Raw genomic sequence first — 15,117 nt, forward strand, 5'->3', positions numbered from 1 at the left:
AGTAAACCTCTTTGCCAGTTTAGCTGAGATGATCTATTTATCTTCAGAACTTATCCTATGACTCCTCAGCTCACATCTGGTTAATGGACGTGTTTAATGTTGGAGGAACAAATCAATGAATGGGTGGGTATGTGGATTTTCATAAGCATCGGTCACACACTCACATACTATTGATTTCAAAAGATAACAAATGCATATGTCTTGTTTTGTGTTAAAGTGTAAGGCCAAAGATATTACATAGTAAATTTAAAAATAATTTTAATCAGCAGTTCGAAAAGTTCTTCACTTAAACAGCAGCCACTAACAAAAAAATCTGCAAACCACAGGAAGGCTGAGAACTCTGGCCTCCTTCATGACGCTCCGAGGTCTTAGACTTTCAAACCACTCCCTGAGCTCAAACTGAGCGTCGTTACAGATCGTATGATGATAAAGATAAAAAGATCTCTTAGCGTGAGCATTTAGTAGAGTGATACCACAAAGTAGCCTAAATATGATCCACAGAAAAAGTCAGTACATGTCCACACTAAAATACACCAGCTCAGGTTATTAGATACATGCAGTGTGATTTCTGGTCATTTCTGTGTTGGGCTGCTTCAGCCACTGTATTTATTTTAGCTGATATTTTTCAGATGAGGTTTAATTTTGTTTTGCTTTGTTTATTTATGTGAATAAAACCCTGGCTGAGATAATACAGCACAGATGCCGCATGAAGCATCATTTAAAAACCTAAATGTTAGTAAGTGTCACCAGGTTCCTGCAGCTCTATGGTCATCTTTCCTGTTCATAAATAACAACAGATATTAAAACACAAGGTACCAAACAGACACACACTTTGTAACACTAGATACACTTTATTATTAGCTCTGTGATGAGAAATCTTGCTGTAGCAGGAGCAGGAAGTAGCTGCTGTGGTTATACGTGCACATCATACAAACATATAAATAGACGCTCTAATGCATTACTGTTGTTCCATCTATGTAACTAATAAAGTGAAGTTAAAGAGTTTTATACAGATATTAACTGTCCCGTGAGGACTGATTAGATCATGAGCTCACTCAAGACTCTTAGTTTGAACTTTGAATCTGGTTGGTGGAGGCTGACATGTAGAGGCCACAGCTTATGTCCTCTTCAGTGTAGTCACAGTGGTGACTGCTGCTGTTAGAATAATGTGTGAGCGCAGCGGCCATATTGTTCAGGGCTGACTGTGGATCCAGAGGTGTAAACAGAATTAAGTCGTGCCTGAAAAGTCTGGGTGGTTGCAAAATTGTATTTATGACAAGAAACAAGAATTAAAAATTAAAGTAAAAATTGTAATATTTAAAATGAATCGGCTTTAATTTTATGATGATTTCTGTAAAAGCTGAGTTTGAAATGTAAAATGATTGGATTATTTAAACCTGTTTTTTATGCTCTAAAACAGCTTCTCTTTTTAACCTCTGATTTTGAGACCATCAGATTAAATAGTTTCTTTTCTCCGACCCTCAGATGAGAATTAGGTCTTCCCAACTGATGAAACTGTGCTGCATCTCTCGATTATTACATAGTGATGATGATGAAAAGTGCACTTGATCAGATTTAATTGACGTAATTTGAATGAGAAAAAATATTTTTGATTTTGTGTTACATCAGCAGGATATGAGAACACCCTAAAAGCTGTATAGAAAAAAGCTGACACATGAACACTGATGTTGTTTGTGTGGGAGTGGTTTTGTGCTGAGCTCAGTACAAACTCCTGTGGTTCATGAGGACCTGGAATCCCTGACACTGGTTTCACTGAACTTGAGTTGATGTCTGAGCTCTTTTCTTTACTTGTTGCTGTTGCTGCTCTCACTCTTCTGGTCTGTTTGCTTGTTCGTTTGGATCATCGACTCTCCTGGACATCCTTCTCACCTGAGCTCGAAAAGTCTTACAGAGGAAAAAGTAAACAACAGGGTCCAGACAGATGTTGAAAACTGACAGCATGATGGCCACCTCCTCCAAGTAGAACAATACTGGACCTGCAGAGCAACTGGTCCACAGAAAAGTGGCAGGAAGACGAACCAGATTATAGGGCACGAAACAAACACAGAAGATGGTGACCAGCACCAACATGTTCCTGCGAGACTTCACCAGCTTCTCAGCATTGGAGGAGGTCAGCTGCCTCTGCTGTGCCTGCAGCACCCTGCGGGAGGTGCTGTAGTAAAAGAAGACCAGGGATATGAAGACCAACAGGAAGATGATGGTCCAGAGGGTGTGGAGGATTTTGAAGAACAGGCTGATCGATACACTAAAGAGGGCCCCACAGTGGCTGGGGGTAAACATCAGAGGTTTCTGGGTGATGAAAAAGACGATGGCGTATGTAATTGATGGAGCCAGGAGACAAACCCAGGTGACCATGGAGATGATGTGTGCAGTTCGCAGTGACTGCAGGACATGAGTTCCTGAAGGATGGACGATCTTCAGATACCTGAAGAGAGAAGACAGAGGAGACAGTAGATAACTTCACGAATCAGTCACAGTGGTACCAAATTTGCAAAGGTCATTATCAAGTTAAAATGATATGTTTACACATTCATCAGGAATGCAGGGTTTTTATTCATTAACACTGTCATGAACTGTAGTGGGAAATCAGTAGAGGTCCTTTACCTGTTGGCAGCGATATAACACATGAATAAGATGCTGGCGTACATGTTCAGGAAGAGGGCAGACGCTCCAAAGCTGCAGTAGAGCCTTCGAATGATGAGTGACTTGCTACCATAGTGGGCGATGCGCAGTGGCAGAGAGAGGCAGAGCAGGAAGTCAGCAGCTGTCAGGTTCTTCAGGTAGACCATCAAGCTGCTGGATGCCTGCTGCTGAGCTTGACCAATGTAAAACTTTAGGATGAAGCCATTGAGGAGTAAACCTACCTGAAGAGACAAAGAGAGGGGGAGGAGAAGAGAACCTTGGTACATACAGTCCTTTGAGAACCTTAAAGCAATTTCTAGCACAGCACTGAAGATTAGAAACTTACCAGAAACACCAGACTGTAGACCAGTACAAAGAAAGTGTTGAGTGATGGGACAACTGGATCACAGGTCTGGTTGAAAGATGAAGTCATGTTTTTTGAGTCAGCCATGCTTCTTCAGCTGAAAAACAAATCCACTTTATTCTCTCTTTGAATGGATTTACCATCATAGTCTAATTTTATTGTTAAACAAAACAAAGTCAAACTAATTTTAAATATTCTTTTGAGCTCTACTGCATCTCTTTTTAAGACAGTAATGTTAATACATGGAGCTTTCTGGGGGAGTTTGCTGACAGTTTGACTAAATTCAGTTCACAACAGTTGTCTCAAGTTGGTTTCTATATGATGCACCCTACAGTCTTGCAGCATTAAAAGCAAAGTTGAGAGCTTAACATGCACGTATAGAAATCATTAGTGATGCCATCTTTCATGTACAGTTTATATTTATGGAAGCAAAAATGAATCACTTCCTCTCACGAGTCTAATCGTAACAATCATTTCAACATGGACCAAGACAATTCTTTACTCTGAGCATTACAAGGTATCATGTATAACAACATATAACTGGTTATAATCCTGTCTGCATATGTCCAGGTCTACAACATGTTCTTCTTAACAAGAGCTTGTAACATGGGATTGCTGCACAGTCTGTGTGATGATATATAAAGCGTGTCTATACAGATGATACTTTCACATATGGAATCGGAGCAAGGAGGTGTTAAGTAGTCACATATGTTGGACAAAGTTTCATGCTGGCATTTCATTTGTGTTTCACCCAGAAGTGTAAACAAAAGTTGTATCCAAATATTTATGATCAGCAGAAAGCATGCCAACAAGAGGAAAGTGAAACCAGTCGCTGTTTCTCATCTGTGATTTCCTCACGAAATACCAAATATTAGTTTATTAGATCTTAGATTTTAATTTTACACATTGGCAGAGGCCACTTGTAATGCTGATGCAGCTGTGTAGAGTATTTCTATTCCGGGTGTCAGTAGTCGCTAAAAGTGATCTTTTAAGCTAAGCATGAAATATGTACAAGTACAAACAATTTAAGGATGATCAACCAGCAAGACTCACCTCTGTTTCTGCAGTTTTCAGTGAGCAAGAAAAGCTGCTTGAGTAGTTATGCCCATCTGGTTTAACAGTATTGCTGCACATCAGGAAACACATAGTGATCACACCACTAACAGGCACTCTGACTTATTTCCTGCTTGTCTTCCCTGCTAAATAGGGCCAACATGTTTCTAATACAGGCATGCAATTTTCTGATCAGTTGTGATATATGCCATTTTTCTCAGATGACCTCATGATGAGAATGAGGACCCAAGCACACACAAGATGGTGTGAAGGCATATGTTAAAGAAAGCGAGCGTTTATTATTGGCTTGACACAACACTACAAAGTAAACGGGGAACTGACAACACGAAGGAAAAGCTAAACTAAAGAACATATCGAACAAAGAAACCATAACTAAAACCTGAAGCAAGAACATGGAGCCTGAGACATGAAACATGAAGGAAACACAGATGGAGACGAAGAACAGAGGTAAACGCACATAATAAATATGCACAAAGGGAAAATGAGGAAATGGGAGGGAGACACAGTAAAAGCAGAGTAAGCACAAACATCAAACCAGGGACACTAGACACAACACAAGAAACACAAGAGATGCAGAGAGAACACCTAAACACTGGAAATAATTAACAAATAACCAGGAAACAAGTTAAAATTGTGAATATTAATAAACACAAACATAACCACGGAGTCACTAAACTCCAGACCATAACAGTTTGATGTTATCTTCTATTTTAACTGCATCAGTCAGCCATCTAAACCACCCACACCAGCCCCATCTTCATCTTCATCTTCATCCTTATATCTGTCTTTTTTTACTAAAACACACATTTTGCAGGATGTTGCTGGCACAGCAGTGGCAGAGGCCCCTCTGGCTTTTGGGTGAGATTTAAAGTCAGTGTCATAGATGTCAGTCTTCATGAAGATCTATATGAGAGTTAAATCAATACATACACACGCCCACATAGACAGCATCAGTGTTACTGTTGCTATTTTGCTACTGTGGCCGATCAGCTCACAGTGTCACCCTGTATATTATCTCTTCCTCGTTCTGTTGGTGTTAGGTACTACATTGCAGGTTGATTACTGGTGGTTCCTCTCTCTGCTATAATTGAACTGGTCTCCTGTGCTCATTGATTCATTCATTGGTCTTTCCTGGAGTTTGCTGCTCTCACTGGACAAGCAGTCGACCAATTTACTTGTCACCTTGCAGTGGCAATGCAGTAGTCTTCAGGGGTTACCTGAGTTTAATTACTGATTGACTACACCCAGTGACTTTCAGATAAAGGTGTCTGAGATGCACCAAAACGGGGCCAGCAGCAGCAATGGAGCTGGTCTGGAGGCCGACCGTGGGGCCAGCGGGGCCAGCGGCTCAGGGTGCTTGGCAGGCACAGGATGTGCAGGACAGTGAGGGTGCAGGATGTGCTGGACCATAGCCACCCTCAGAGCAGGAACAGGCAGAGGAGATGGTACAGGGATGGCTTTAGAAAAAAAAAAACACTTATACAGTTGCAGGCTTTGCCTCTGTGGAGTGCAAAACACAGGAAGATTAGCTTCATGGATATTTGGTTTATGGATTAGAGAGTCCCCATGACTGAGTCTCATCCTTAAATTAGCAGATTCAAACACAGTTGACTCAGGGGTTTTACCAGGCTTGCAAACATTTACTGTGGACACCAACTCAGATAACGCAGGGTGAGACAACTCATGCTCAGTCACAGGAAGTGTAGCATTAGCCAGCTCGCAAACACTGCGCAGCTTCTTGAACATCCACATTGACTGGGTCAGACAGAACACAGGGAGTATAACCTGATTTGCTGGTTCAGAAACACTACAAGTACTGGAGATAATGTCAGGTGTAAACTGGAGACTGAGTCACTATAAATTATGTAGATTAAGCCCAAATATTCAGTCTCTGAGTTAGCCGATTTACCAAATGTAATGGGGAAGGCTTTAGGACCCAGGGGACCCAATGGAGGGTATAAAAGAGGAAGTAGCAGCAGGTGCTCTTCATTTCTACTGACTAGTAGTGATGGGATTTCCGGCTCTTTTTAGAGAACCGGCTCTTCAGGTTGTTTTGTTGCTTTAATAAATTTATTATTAACTATAATATAAAATTATGCACAAAAGGAATTACTAATGTAAAAAAAAGTGGTTTTGTTTATATATGTTTATATATAAATATATGTGGTGGCCCCTAGAGACAAAGCACGTACAAACTTCAAAACACATTCCTAGAGTTAACTGAACTTCCAAAGCAGAGCTACTAGAACACAATTGAAAGCATATGTGTATTGTTTGTGTATTTATACACAAGCACTCATATATATTTAAATAATAAAAAAAAAATGTTCATTTACCTGTTACTACCACACACCAAATCCGGTCGTTGATACTTGCTGGCTTGTGTAGCCACTAGGTAACAAACGCTCATCATTGCGCCCAGCATCCTGGAGCACTTCTGTTGTCTTTTGTATGTGTTTTGGAGTTTGTGCGTGCTTTGTCTGTAGGGGCCACCGTAAATATACTTTTATTCATTCACTCCACATAAAATGTAATAAATAAATCATATAATACAAAAACCAACTAGTCACAGTTCAACTTTAACTATTTAAATTTTCAGCTTTTTGCTTTTAAACAAATTTAAAGTGAAACAACACAAAACACTACAAACCACAACACAATTAAATATAAATTAAAATATGAAAACAAAAAGAACATGCATATTCTCTGTCATATGGACCTGCATGAATAAACTTTCTGAATCCTTGAAAATCCTGAAAATAGTTGTGGATGATTACTATACCTTTCTAATGTGATGTTGTTGTCCCTGGCTCTCTTTCTCTCTCTTCCTGTGCTACTGCGAGTGTAACTACCGCCCCTCCCCCCTCTTCCCAGTGCAAAGCACAAGGCTCGCATGCAAAAGGTGTGAGAGAGAGGGTGAGAGAAAGGGGGGGGGGAAACCAAGGCTCGCGATAAGGAGTTGGATCGCGTCTTTCATGTCAAAGACCCGGCTCTAAGAGCCAATTCGTTTGCGACTGACACATCACTACTTTCTAGCTGCTGTGAACAATGGTTGTGTGAGTAGGTGAAGAGCCTGAGAAGTTTTGATTGTCTGCTACACAAACAGTTGTTTTAAACCTCTTTTTTTTCTTTTTTTTCTTTTTTGCCTGTCCCGTTTGGCTCTTTTGCATCAGAATTGTTGTCTAAAGGCAAAGAAAGATGCCCAACGGATTTACTTTACCAAATTGACCATCCCAGCCTTGCCATAATGGTCCATTTGATTCACCCTTTATTGTTTATTTTATTTTCACTTGCTGAATACGGGACAGACTTGACTGGGGGAAAGAAGGGGAGAAAGAAAGGAAGACCAACAGAGGGGCAGCCGCGCCACTGTCCCAGAAAGAGCTGAGGAGAGTCCCAGATGAGGGCTCACTCAGCAGCCGCGGAACAGAAGCCAGGGGGAGTTGCAGTGACGCGCCCGTGAGCTCTGCCGGCAGCTGTTGTTTTAAACCTCTACAGCAGAGGTTCGAGGTAAAGGCTGTTTCTCTTTTAGTGCTTTTTTTTTAATTTGTTGAAATGTATTTGATGTTTATTGTATTTTATGTTTTTAGTAGTGATTTTAGAAGATAAGCCAAGATAAGCCAGGTGTGCAGCAAACACAGTTGTCTGCTGGAGGTATGTTAACTTAATATATTTGACATTAAAAAAAAGGTATATTTATGCACTATAATCTAATTTATATTGTACTGCCTCCTGCAGGGCAGGCTGCACATGTGAATTTGTCACTGTTTTTTTTTTCCTCCTTCTCTTTTTTGTTGGCTTTTTGGTTTTAGTAGGGTCACCTTTTAAACTGTTTTTTATGCCAGGTTTTGTTTTTATTTCTACTGGGCTGGTGCAATATTAGTCGGGCAATGTGCAATCCCTGAGCTGGGCTCTTACCTTAGGGGACTTAGGTCTTTTTAGAGGTGCTCCGTGTGGATTTGCAGTGAATAAGTTTTATTAAGAGTGATTTTAGTGCCACTGATTATTGCCTGAACTAAAACACTTAGTGCATGCGATAAATGTTCTGTTGGGCTCTGTGGCGGAGGTGTGGTCCCGGGCACGGCTGCAGGGGAGGAGTGGTGCAGTGAGCTCAACGGGGCGGTGCTGGAGACGCAGGTGAGAACAGCTGATGGCGTTTGGACTGATGATGGTTGGACTGATGACAGGAGAGGAGCGGAGGGGAGGCTGGAAATCAGCTGAGACTGGAGCTGTCAGACTGTGGACTATCATAATAAATGAAAACTAGAAATAAACGTGGAATCTGGCGACAAACAACTGTGCGTGTGTGAAGTGCATTTCACAGGCTCGGATTTATTTGGGGTGGATTTGTTTCTTTTAAAGCAACGATCTGGGACCACCGGGGTAGAGCAAGCCCTCAGGTGATAGTTGCATTGCTGGCAGGTTGCACCAATAAGACTATCTTGTGGTCGTTAGTGACCTTTCCCATTTTGATGTTTTAGTCCTTTTGCAAACCCTTTGTGTTTTCTTTTAAAATAATAAATTTTAACATATCTGACTGATATTGACCCTCTTGTCCTGTTTATTCTGGGCTCGTTCCAGTAAGAGCTTTGGGCCTGAAAGTTTGCACAAGTAGTATAGAGGCCCTTAGCGGTTACTCGGTGGCTTTTACTCGCTACACAAACAAACTTTCTGACTGTGAACAGCACTGAAGTCATAATTAAGATCTGGTGGTACTTTTAATAAACATTTATCTTTAATATTACACAGCTTCATTTAAGTGCTATGGCTCCAGTGTCCTCTCAGAGATGGACAGCCTGAGCAGCAACTGGGAGCAGCCAGCAGGTGGCAGCACACCTCCAAAATTGGTTATGCTCATTGGAACTATGAAACCCCAACAGAGCGCTGAGAGTATGATTACATGCTTCCTGTTGAGGACACATTTAAAAGTCAAAAATAAAAGTTTACTTATAAGCTTGATAATTTAATTCAAGTCAGTTCAATTCAATTTTATTTATATAGCGCCAAATCACGACAAAAGTCGCCTCAAGGCGCTTCATAGATACAGAGAAAAAACCCAACAATCATATGACCCCTATGAGCAAGCACTTTGGCAACAGTGGGAAGGAAAAATTCCCTTTTAACAGGAAGAAACCTCCGGCAGAACCAGGCTCAGGGAGGGGCGGGGCCATCTGCTGCGACCGGTTGGGGTGAGAGAAGGAAGGCAGGATAAAGACATGCTGTGGAAGAGAGACAGAGGTTAATAACAGATATGATTCAGGAGGAGCATTCAACATTTGTCTCTTATAAACATACAGGTTCAGGAGGAAGAGCAGGTCTTCTAGCAATTGTAATGTAGGTGGATTCGATTGAATGTTAGATAAGATGCTTAGATTAAAAAACGTATGAATTTGTGTGTGACTGGCTAAATGAGGCTTGTAGTTAAAAGTGCTTTGAGTGTTCAGATAGAGCAGAAAAGCGCTCTATAAGTGCCGAGCCCAAAGTTAGAATCTGAAAGCACTTCACTTGAACAGCAGCCAATCAGAAAAAAGCCTCAAACTACAAGAAGTCTGAGAACTCCGGCCTCCTTCATGACACTCTGAGGTCTTAGATTTTCAAACCACTTCTTGTGCTCACTCTGAACGTTAACACACGGCTCAGTGTGGTTGTTCTAGGTCAGGGGTGTCAAACTCAAATACACAGTGGGCCAAAATTCAAAACTGGAACAAAGTCGCGGGCTAACATTAATATTTATTGAAATATATTTATTCCTCCAGATATAAGAATGAATCTTTTCTTATGGACACGTTTTGCTGAAAAACTGAATATGGAACAAGCAAAGCTTAATACTAAACAATATATATATTAGCTGTATAATGCCAGTAGGCCAGCTCTAATAGTAATTTGGTATGGCTTCGCGGGCCAAATGTAATTAGGCCCGCGGGCCAGTTTGACACCTATGTTCTAGGTGTTACGATAAAGTTTAACGTCCAGCTGTTGATGAAAAGAGGATTTACAGATGATATCACTGCAGCTATATTTATTTATAACTATCAGCAGAAGAGCAAAAATAACACATATTTCACCACAGCGTACAGGACAGACACACACTTTCCCACAGCTATACACACTCTATTATTAGTTTTGTGTTGAGAAATCTGACTGTAGCCTCAGCCATCAGCTCAGTGGAAACAGTATGAGGAAGTAGCTGTTGTACATGCACAACATGAAACAAAACAAAACCATAAAACATACAGAAGCACAGCAGCCATACTGTTCAGGGTTGTCTTTCCCTCCCAGTGTGTGCATGTCTGTGGAGCCTGAGGTCTATACAGAATAAATCTGAGACCTGATTTTTAAGACAGTTTGGTTTGTTGCAATGTTGGAACTGAATGTAAGACATTGATGATATTTCTAAGTGTTCTATAGTCTAGAAAACTGAGGGTTACAAGTTCTCCGCTTCTGATCAGTTCAGCGTCGCATGTCATGTTGTTGATGTACACATAAATAAAGCAAGAAAATAAAAAACCTTCAGATTATTTTCTATCTAAAGAGATTGTGACTGATAATAAGTCATTTACATCTGCAAACATTCTATTATTGCTGCAGGCAGTGTTGGGTGTAACGCGTGAGTCACTGTAATTAAATTATTTTTCCACTGAAAAAGTAGAGTAACTAATTACTGTTCATTTTTAGGTATTTTAAATACAGTTACTTACAATGTACTTGCGTGACATTGTAAAATAATTAAACTCGCTGAATATCATTATTTAATTTCAATAATTTGTCTTCTAAACGTAGAAGTAAACTCTGCCGCTTTAACATCGTTGTAGTGCAGCTGCGCGTCATTTTGCACCAGTTTGCTGCACAGTCGTATTCTACAGCGGAAAATGTTGGACTTGGCTGAAGCGAGTGGCTGTTTTATGAAGTGGACATATTCCCGTCTCTTCACTTTTCTGAAACAAGCAGACAAGAACATTACAGTAATATGTAAAAACCATCGGCTGCTGTTAATAGCAGGAGTAATCTACCGAAGCGCCTGACACGAGAGCATAGACGAACACTTCTGAGCGATCCTTGTTCATCATCCATCACCGCGGCAACTCCTGCTAAGCAGCAAAACGTGATTTTACTTCAGCAGCACAGAAAGCATCTGAAGGTGAGCTTAAAAAATGATTGCAGGCTACATTGTGGAAGAGATGCTACCGCTGCGTACTGTAGAGTCTCTGTCTTTAAAAAAAATGTATATAAAGAGTTTAATTTCTATTGTTTTTCCACTCAAGGTTCATCGGGATTTTAAGAAGTATTTAGTTAAATTTTCTTATTTAGTAATTAAGTTACTTTTCAGACACAGTAATTAGATAAGTGTTTTAAATACAATATTTATTAAGTAATTAGTAATTAGTAATTAATTACTTTTTTAAAGTAACTTACCCAACACTGGCTGCAGGTAGCTACAAGTGCTGACATATAGTCAGTCTGTGTGACACAGATTAACAACACAATCCAGGTCACAAAGAACAACATGGTGATCGTTTATCAGCTCCAGGTTTTGGAAAAAAACAACTGAAAGAAAGTAAACAAGATATAAAAATGTGATTGTTTAAGCTACATGTTAGCGTGTTGTGGAAAGAAGAAGGTTAAAAATGAGCCATGTGTGAAGCGGTGATGTTGAGGTGCCGTGCATCGCGAGAGTGTTCACAGCGCTTCACTTGGTCCACGTGTTGTCAGGTTACATCCTCATTCCAGAATGATTCATTTTCTTTTCATCTCAAAATTAATGTAAAAAAAAAACCCATAATGACAAAGTGAAAAATATTTTGTTTTCTATTCTTGAAAATATATTGAAAATTAAAAAATGATCATGATGTCATCACCCCATGAAATGTTGAGCTGAGCCTCATATTGATGTCTGAGCTCTTTTCTTTACAGCTCCTTGGTTTGGCTCGTTGCTGCTCTCACTCTCCTGGTTTGTTTGTTTGGATTGTTGACTCTCCAGGATGCCTTTCTCACGTGGACCCGAAAAGTCTTACAGAGGTAAAAGTAAACAAGTGGGTCCAGGCAGACGTTGAAAACTGACACCATGGCGGCAGCCTCCTTCAGGTAGTACAATAGCCGGCCCACAGTGTTGGTGTCCCACAGAAAAGCATAGGGAAGACGAGCCAGGTGGTAGGGGACAAAGCAAACACAGAAGATGCTGACCAGCACCAACATGTTCCTGCGAGACTTCACCAGCTTCTCAGAGCCAGAGGAGGCCAGCTGCCTCTGCTGGGCCTGCAACACCCTGCGGGAGATGCTGTAGTAGAAGAAGACCAGGCATATGAAGACTAAGAGGAAGATGATGGTGCAGCTGATTTGGAATGCTTTATGAAGGACGCTGAATGACGTACTGAAGAGGGGCCCACAGTAGCAGCGGTCAGAGGTGAAAGGTTTGTGAGTGATGAAGAACATGATGTTGTAGGCGATTGTTGGAGCCAGGAGAAAAACCCAGGTGACCGTGGAGACGATGTGGGCAGTTCGTACTGTCTGCAGGATGTGAGTTCCTGAAGGATGGATGATTGTCAGATACCTGTAGAGATAAAAGAGGCAGTATACAACTTTACCAAACGAGTCAGTGGTGCCAAATCTGCAGAAGTCACTGTTAAAGTGAAACTAAATATTCATGTTCTTGCCAAAAGTACAGAGTTTAAGAGTGTAATTAACCAAAATCCTTGTTTTAACATTGTTATGAACTGCAATTTTAGCTCAGTAAATGTTCCTTACCTGTTAACAGCGATGTACCCCATGAAAAGGATGCTGGTGTACATGTTGAGGTACAGGGAAGTAGCTCCAATGCTGCAGTGGAGTATGTGCAAAATGGCCGAGTTGCTGGCATAGTGGATTATCCGCAGTGGCAGACAGAGGCAGAGCAGGAAGTCAGCAGCTGTCAGGTTCTGCAGGTAGACCATCAAGCTTCTGGATGCCTGCTGCTGAGTTTGAGAAATGTAAAACTTTAGGATGAAGCCATTGAGGAGTAAACCCACCTGTAGAGACACAGAGAGGATGTAGACAAGAGGACTTTCAAACATGATCCAGGAACCAGTTTCAGGGCACAATCTGACGATTTGAAACATACCAGAAACAGCAGACTGTAGACCAGCATAAAGAAAGGGTTGACTGATGGGACAACCAGATCACAGGTCTCATTGACAGATGAAGTCACATTTTTTGAGTCAGCCATGCTGAAAAACAAATATAATTCACAGAGATACTTTACACATTAAGAGGAGCTGCCTTCATTCAGTTCAAAGTTAATGAATGTGTTTAAGGATGATTGCTGTACGTCCTCATTATCATGTCTGTATTAAAACTCATTGGAAAGCTTTCAGTTCTGTTATGACCCCCTCTGCTAAGGGCCAGAGGGAGAGTCCTTACACAGGAATCTAACAGAAACAGGGATTTTATTACCAATTTTACAACTGCAAACTGTCAGGGCTGCGCACAACAAGCCACTGGGCAACATTAAATACCCACACAAAGGAAATAAGACACAAGGGCACTCTAGATAGCTGAACGAGGCTCGAGGAAGGGAGGAAAAATAACTCAGTACAATAAACTCTACACAGCTAACCTCCCCGGAACAAACAAGCGGGGCTGGACAGTGCTCGGCTTTACACACACAGTTTAACTAGCAGGCATTCTCAGACCGCACTCTCCCAGACCCAGACTGCGCTCTCAGTCTAAAGACGCCACGCCAAATGACACATATAAAGCACAACGTTTCACATCGTTTCGAATCATCAAGTCTTATGTTCAATATTGAGTAAATATTTGTATTTTGCCAGAAAGTGTAAACAAAAATACCCAAATACATATTTTTATGATCAAAAAAGAGCGGGCGTTAAATGTTTCAGGCTTGAGAGGTGAGATCTGAATCTTGGCAGAAGTCAGTTGCAGTCCTGAGGCAGCTGTGTGAACTGCTTTTCTTTCCCATGACAGGAGCCACTAAAAGTCATCTTTTAAGTTAAGTATGAAATCAGTAGAAATACTAAAGATTTGAGGATGAGCAACAGGACTCACCTGTTTCTCCAGTTTTTGGTGAGCAGAAGAAGCTGCTTGCGTCGTTATGTCCCCTCAGTTAATAAGTATCACCGTAGATCAGGAAACACACAATAACCAAACTGATAACCGGCACTCTGACTTATTTCCTGTTTTTCGTCACTACTGTAAGCAAAGACAGTGATGTTATGATATAAAGTGTGTGAGTTTATTACATACTTCATGTGTCTGCCCTTTTTTTGTAGGTTATCTCATATTAAGTCACACCATAGCTCTTTGAAAAGATGCACAATTAACAGGCTGAAATCAAAAGCGCAAACAAAGCAGAAGATTTTTGATCTATCTGTGACTTCACTCCTATTGGCTTCTTTTTGTTTTAAGATATTCCTTTGTTGCACTTTTATGTTATGTTGAATTTAAAGTGCATTTGTCACTCTGTTTATCAAACCATCCACACAAGTTGCATCACCATCTTCTTCGTGGTCTTCATATCCCTGGTTTTCTTCTACTACAGCACCTCCTACAGGGTGTTGCTGGGACAGCAGAGGCATCTGGCCTCCTTTGGTGTTTCATTCCAGTGAGACCAGTCACCTAAATCCCAAGGATTCATAAACAACACAAGTTTTTACTGAGATCAGAGATCAATATGAGGCTGAACTCAACATGAACACACTCCCAACAGTGTAAATGTTGTTACTGTGGCCAATCTGGTCCAACACACAGGCATGTACGATGGCTACCCTTCCCTTAGTCTGCCTTGGCCAGAGGTTTCTTCCTGTTAAGATTGAGATTTTCCTTCTGACTGTCACCAAGCTCTTGCTCATAGGGGGATCGTGTGATTCTTGGGTCTGTCTGTATTTTTGTAGGGCCTGTGCCTTACAATAATAAGACAACGTAATAAGACAACTTATTAATAACCTCCCTTCATGTTTTAAAGTCTATTCTCACTATAAATATATTGTTTAGTGTTGAAGGTGCTATGTTGGGTCGGTGTGTTGTGGAATGGGGGGGGGGGGGGG

At 41.0% G+C, this 15,117-nt stretch overlaps 3 protein-coding genes across 3 annotated transcripts in view; all 3 read right to left on the reverse strand.

Annotated features, from left to right (window-relative positions):
* The window catches only part of LOC146578426 (T-cell surface protein tactile-like), a 553,052-nt gene that overhangs the window by 324,891 nt on the left and 213,044 nt on the right, over window positions 1-15,117 (reverse strand). The window lies entirely within an intron of this gene.
* On the reverse strand, window positions 1,796-4,122 carry LOC146578453 (P2Y purinoceptor 14-like). Its single transcript, XM_085268752.1, has 4 exons — window positions 4,061-4,122; window positions 2,990-3,104; window positions 2,626-2,885; window positions 1,796-2,446 (listed from the first exon to the last, which is right to left on the reverse strand). Exons 2-4 carry the CDS (start codon window positions 3,092-3,094, stop codon window positions 1,828-1,830), a joined length of 984 nt encoding a protein of 327 aa, XP_085124878.1. The 5' UTR covers window positions 3,095-3,104; window positions 4,061-4,122; the 3' UTR covers window positions 1,796-1,827.
* On the reverse strand, window positions 11,200-14,225 carry LOC146578454 (P2Y purinoceptor 14-like). Its single transcript, XM_085268738.1, has 4 exons — window positions 14,120-14,225; window positions 13,176-13,281; window positions 12,824-13,083; window positions 11,200-12,629 (listed from the first exon to the last, which is right to left on the reverse strand). Exons 2-4 carry the CDS (start codon window positions 13,278-13,280, stop codon window positions 11,987-11,989), a joined length of 1,008 nt encoding a protein of 335 aa, XP_085124864.1. The 5' UTR covers window position 13,281; window positions 14,120-14,225; the 3' UTR covers window positions 11,200-11,986.

This window comes from Mchenga conophoros, linkage group LG3, assembly GCF_057382185.1.
Source record: "Mchenga conophoros isolate Kocher_MC1m ecotype Shallow Benthic linkage group LG3, M_conophoros_male_GT1.1, whole genome shotgun sequence".
NCBI classification, from domain to species: domain Eukaryota; kingdom Metazoa; phylum Chordata; class Actinopteri; order Cichliformes; family Cichlidae; genus Mchenga; species Mchenga conophoros.

What these genes read in the sequence shown, in the direction of transcription:
- LOC146578454 (XM_085268738.1), bottom strand. Translation starts at nt 13,280, where the DNA reads ATGGCTGACTCAAAAAATGTGACTTCATCTGTCAATGAGACCTGTGAT. An exon ending in TCTACAGTCTGCTGTTTCTG is followed by an intron (nt 13,084 to 13,175) that starts GTATGTTTCAAA and finishes GTGTCTCTACAG; the next exon opens with GTGGGTTTACTCCTCAATGG. An exon ending in GGGTACATCGCTGTTAACAG is followed by an intron (nt 12,630 to 12,823) that starts GTAAGGAACATT and finishes TTATCTCTACAG; the next exon opens with GTATCTGACAATCATCCATC.
- LOC146578453 (XM_085268752.1), bottom strand. Translation starts at nt 3,094, where the DNA reads ATGGCTGACTCAAAAAACATGACTTCATCTTTCAACCAGACCTGTGAT. An exon ending in TCTACAGTCTGGTGTTTCTG is followed by an intron (nt 2,886 to 2,989) that starts GTAAGTTTCTAA and finishes TTGTCTCTTCAG; the next exon opens with GTAGGTTTACTCCTCAATGG. An exon ending in TGTTATATCGCTGCCAACAG is followed by an intron (nt 2,447 to 2,625) that starts GTAAAGGACCTC and finishes TTCTCTCTTCAG; the next exon opens with GTATCTGAAGATCGTCCATC.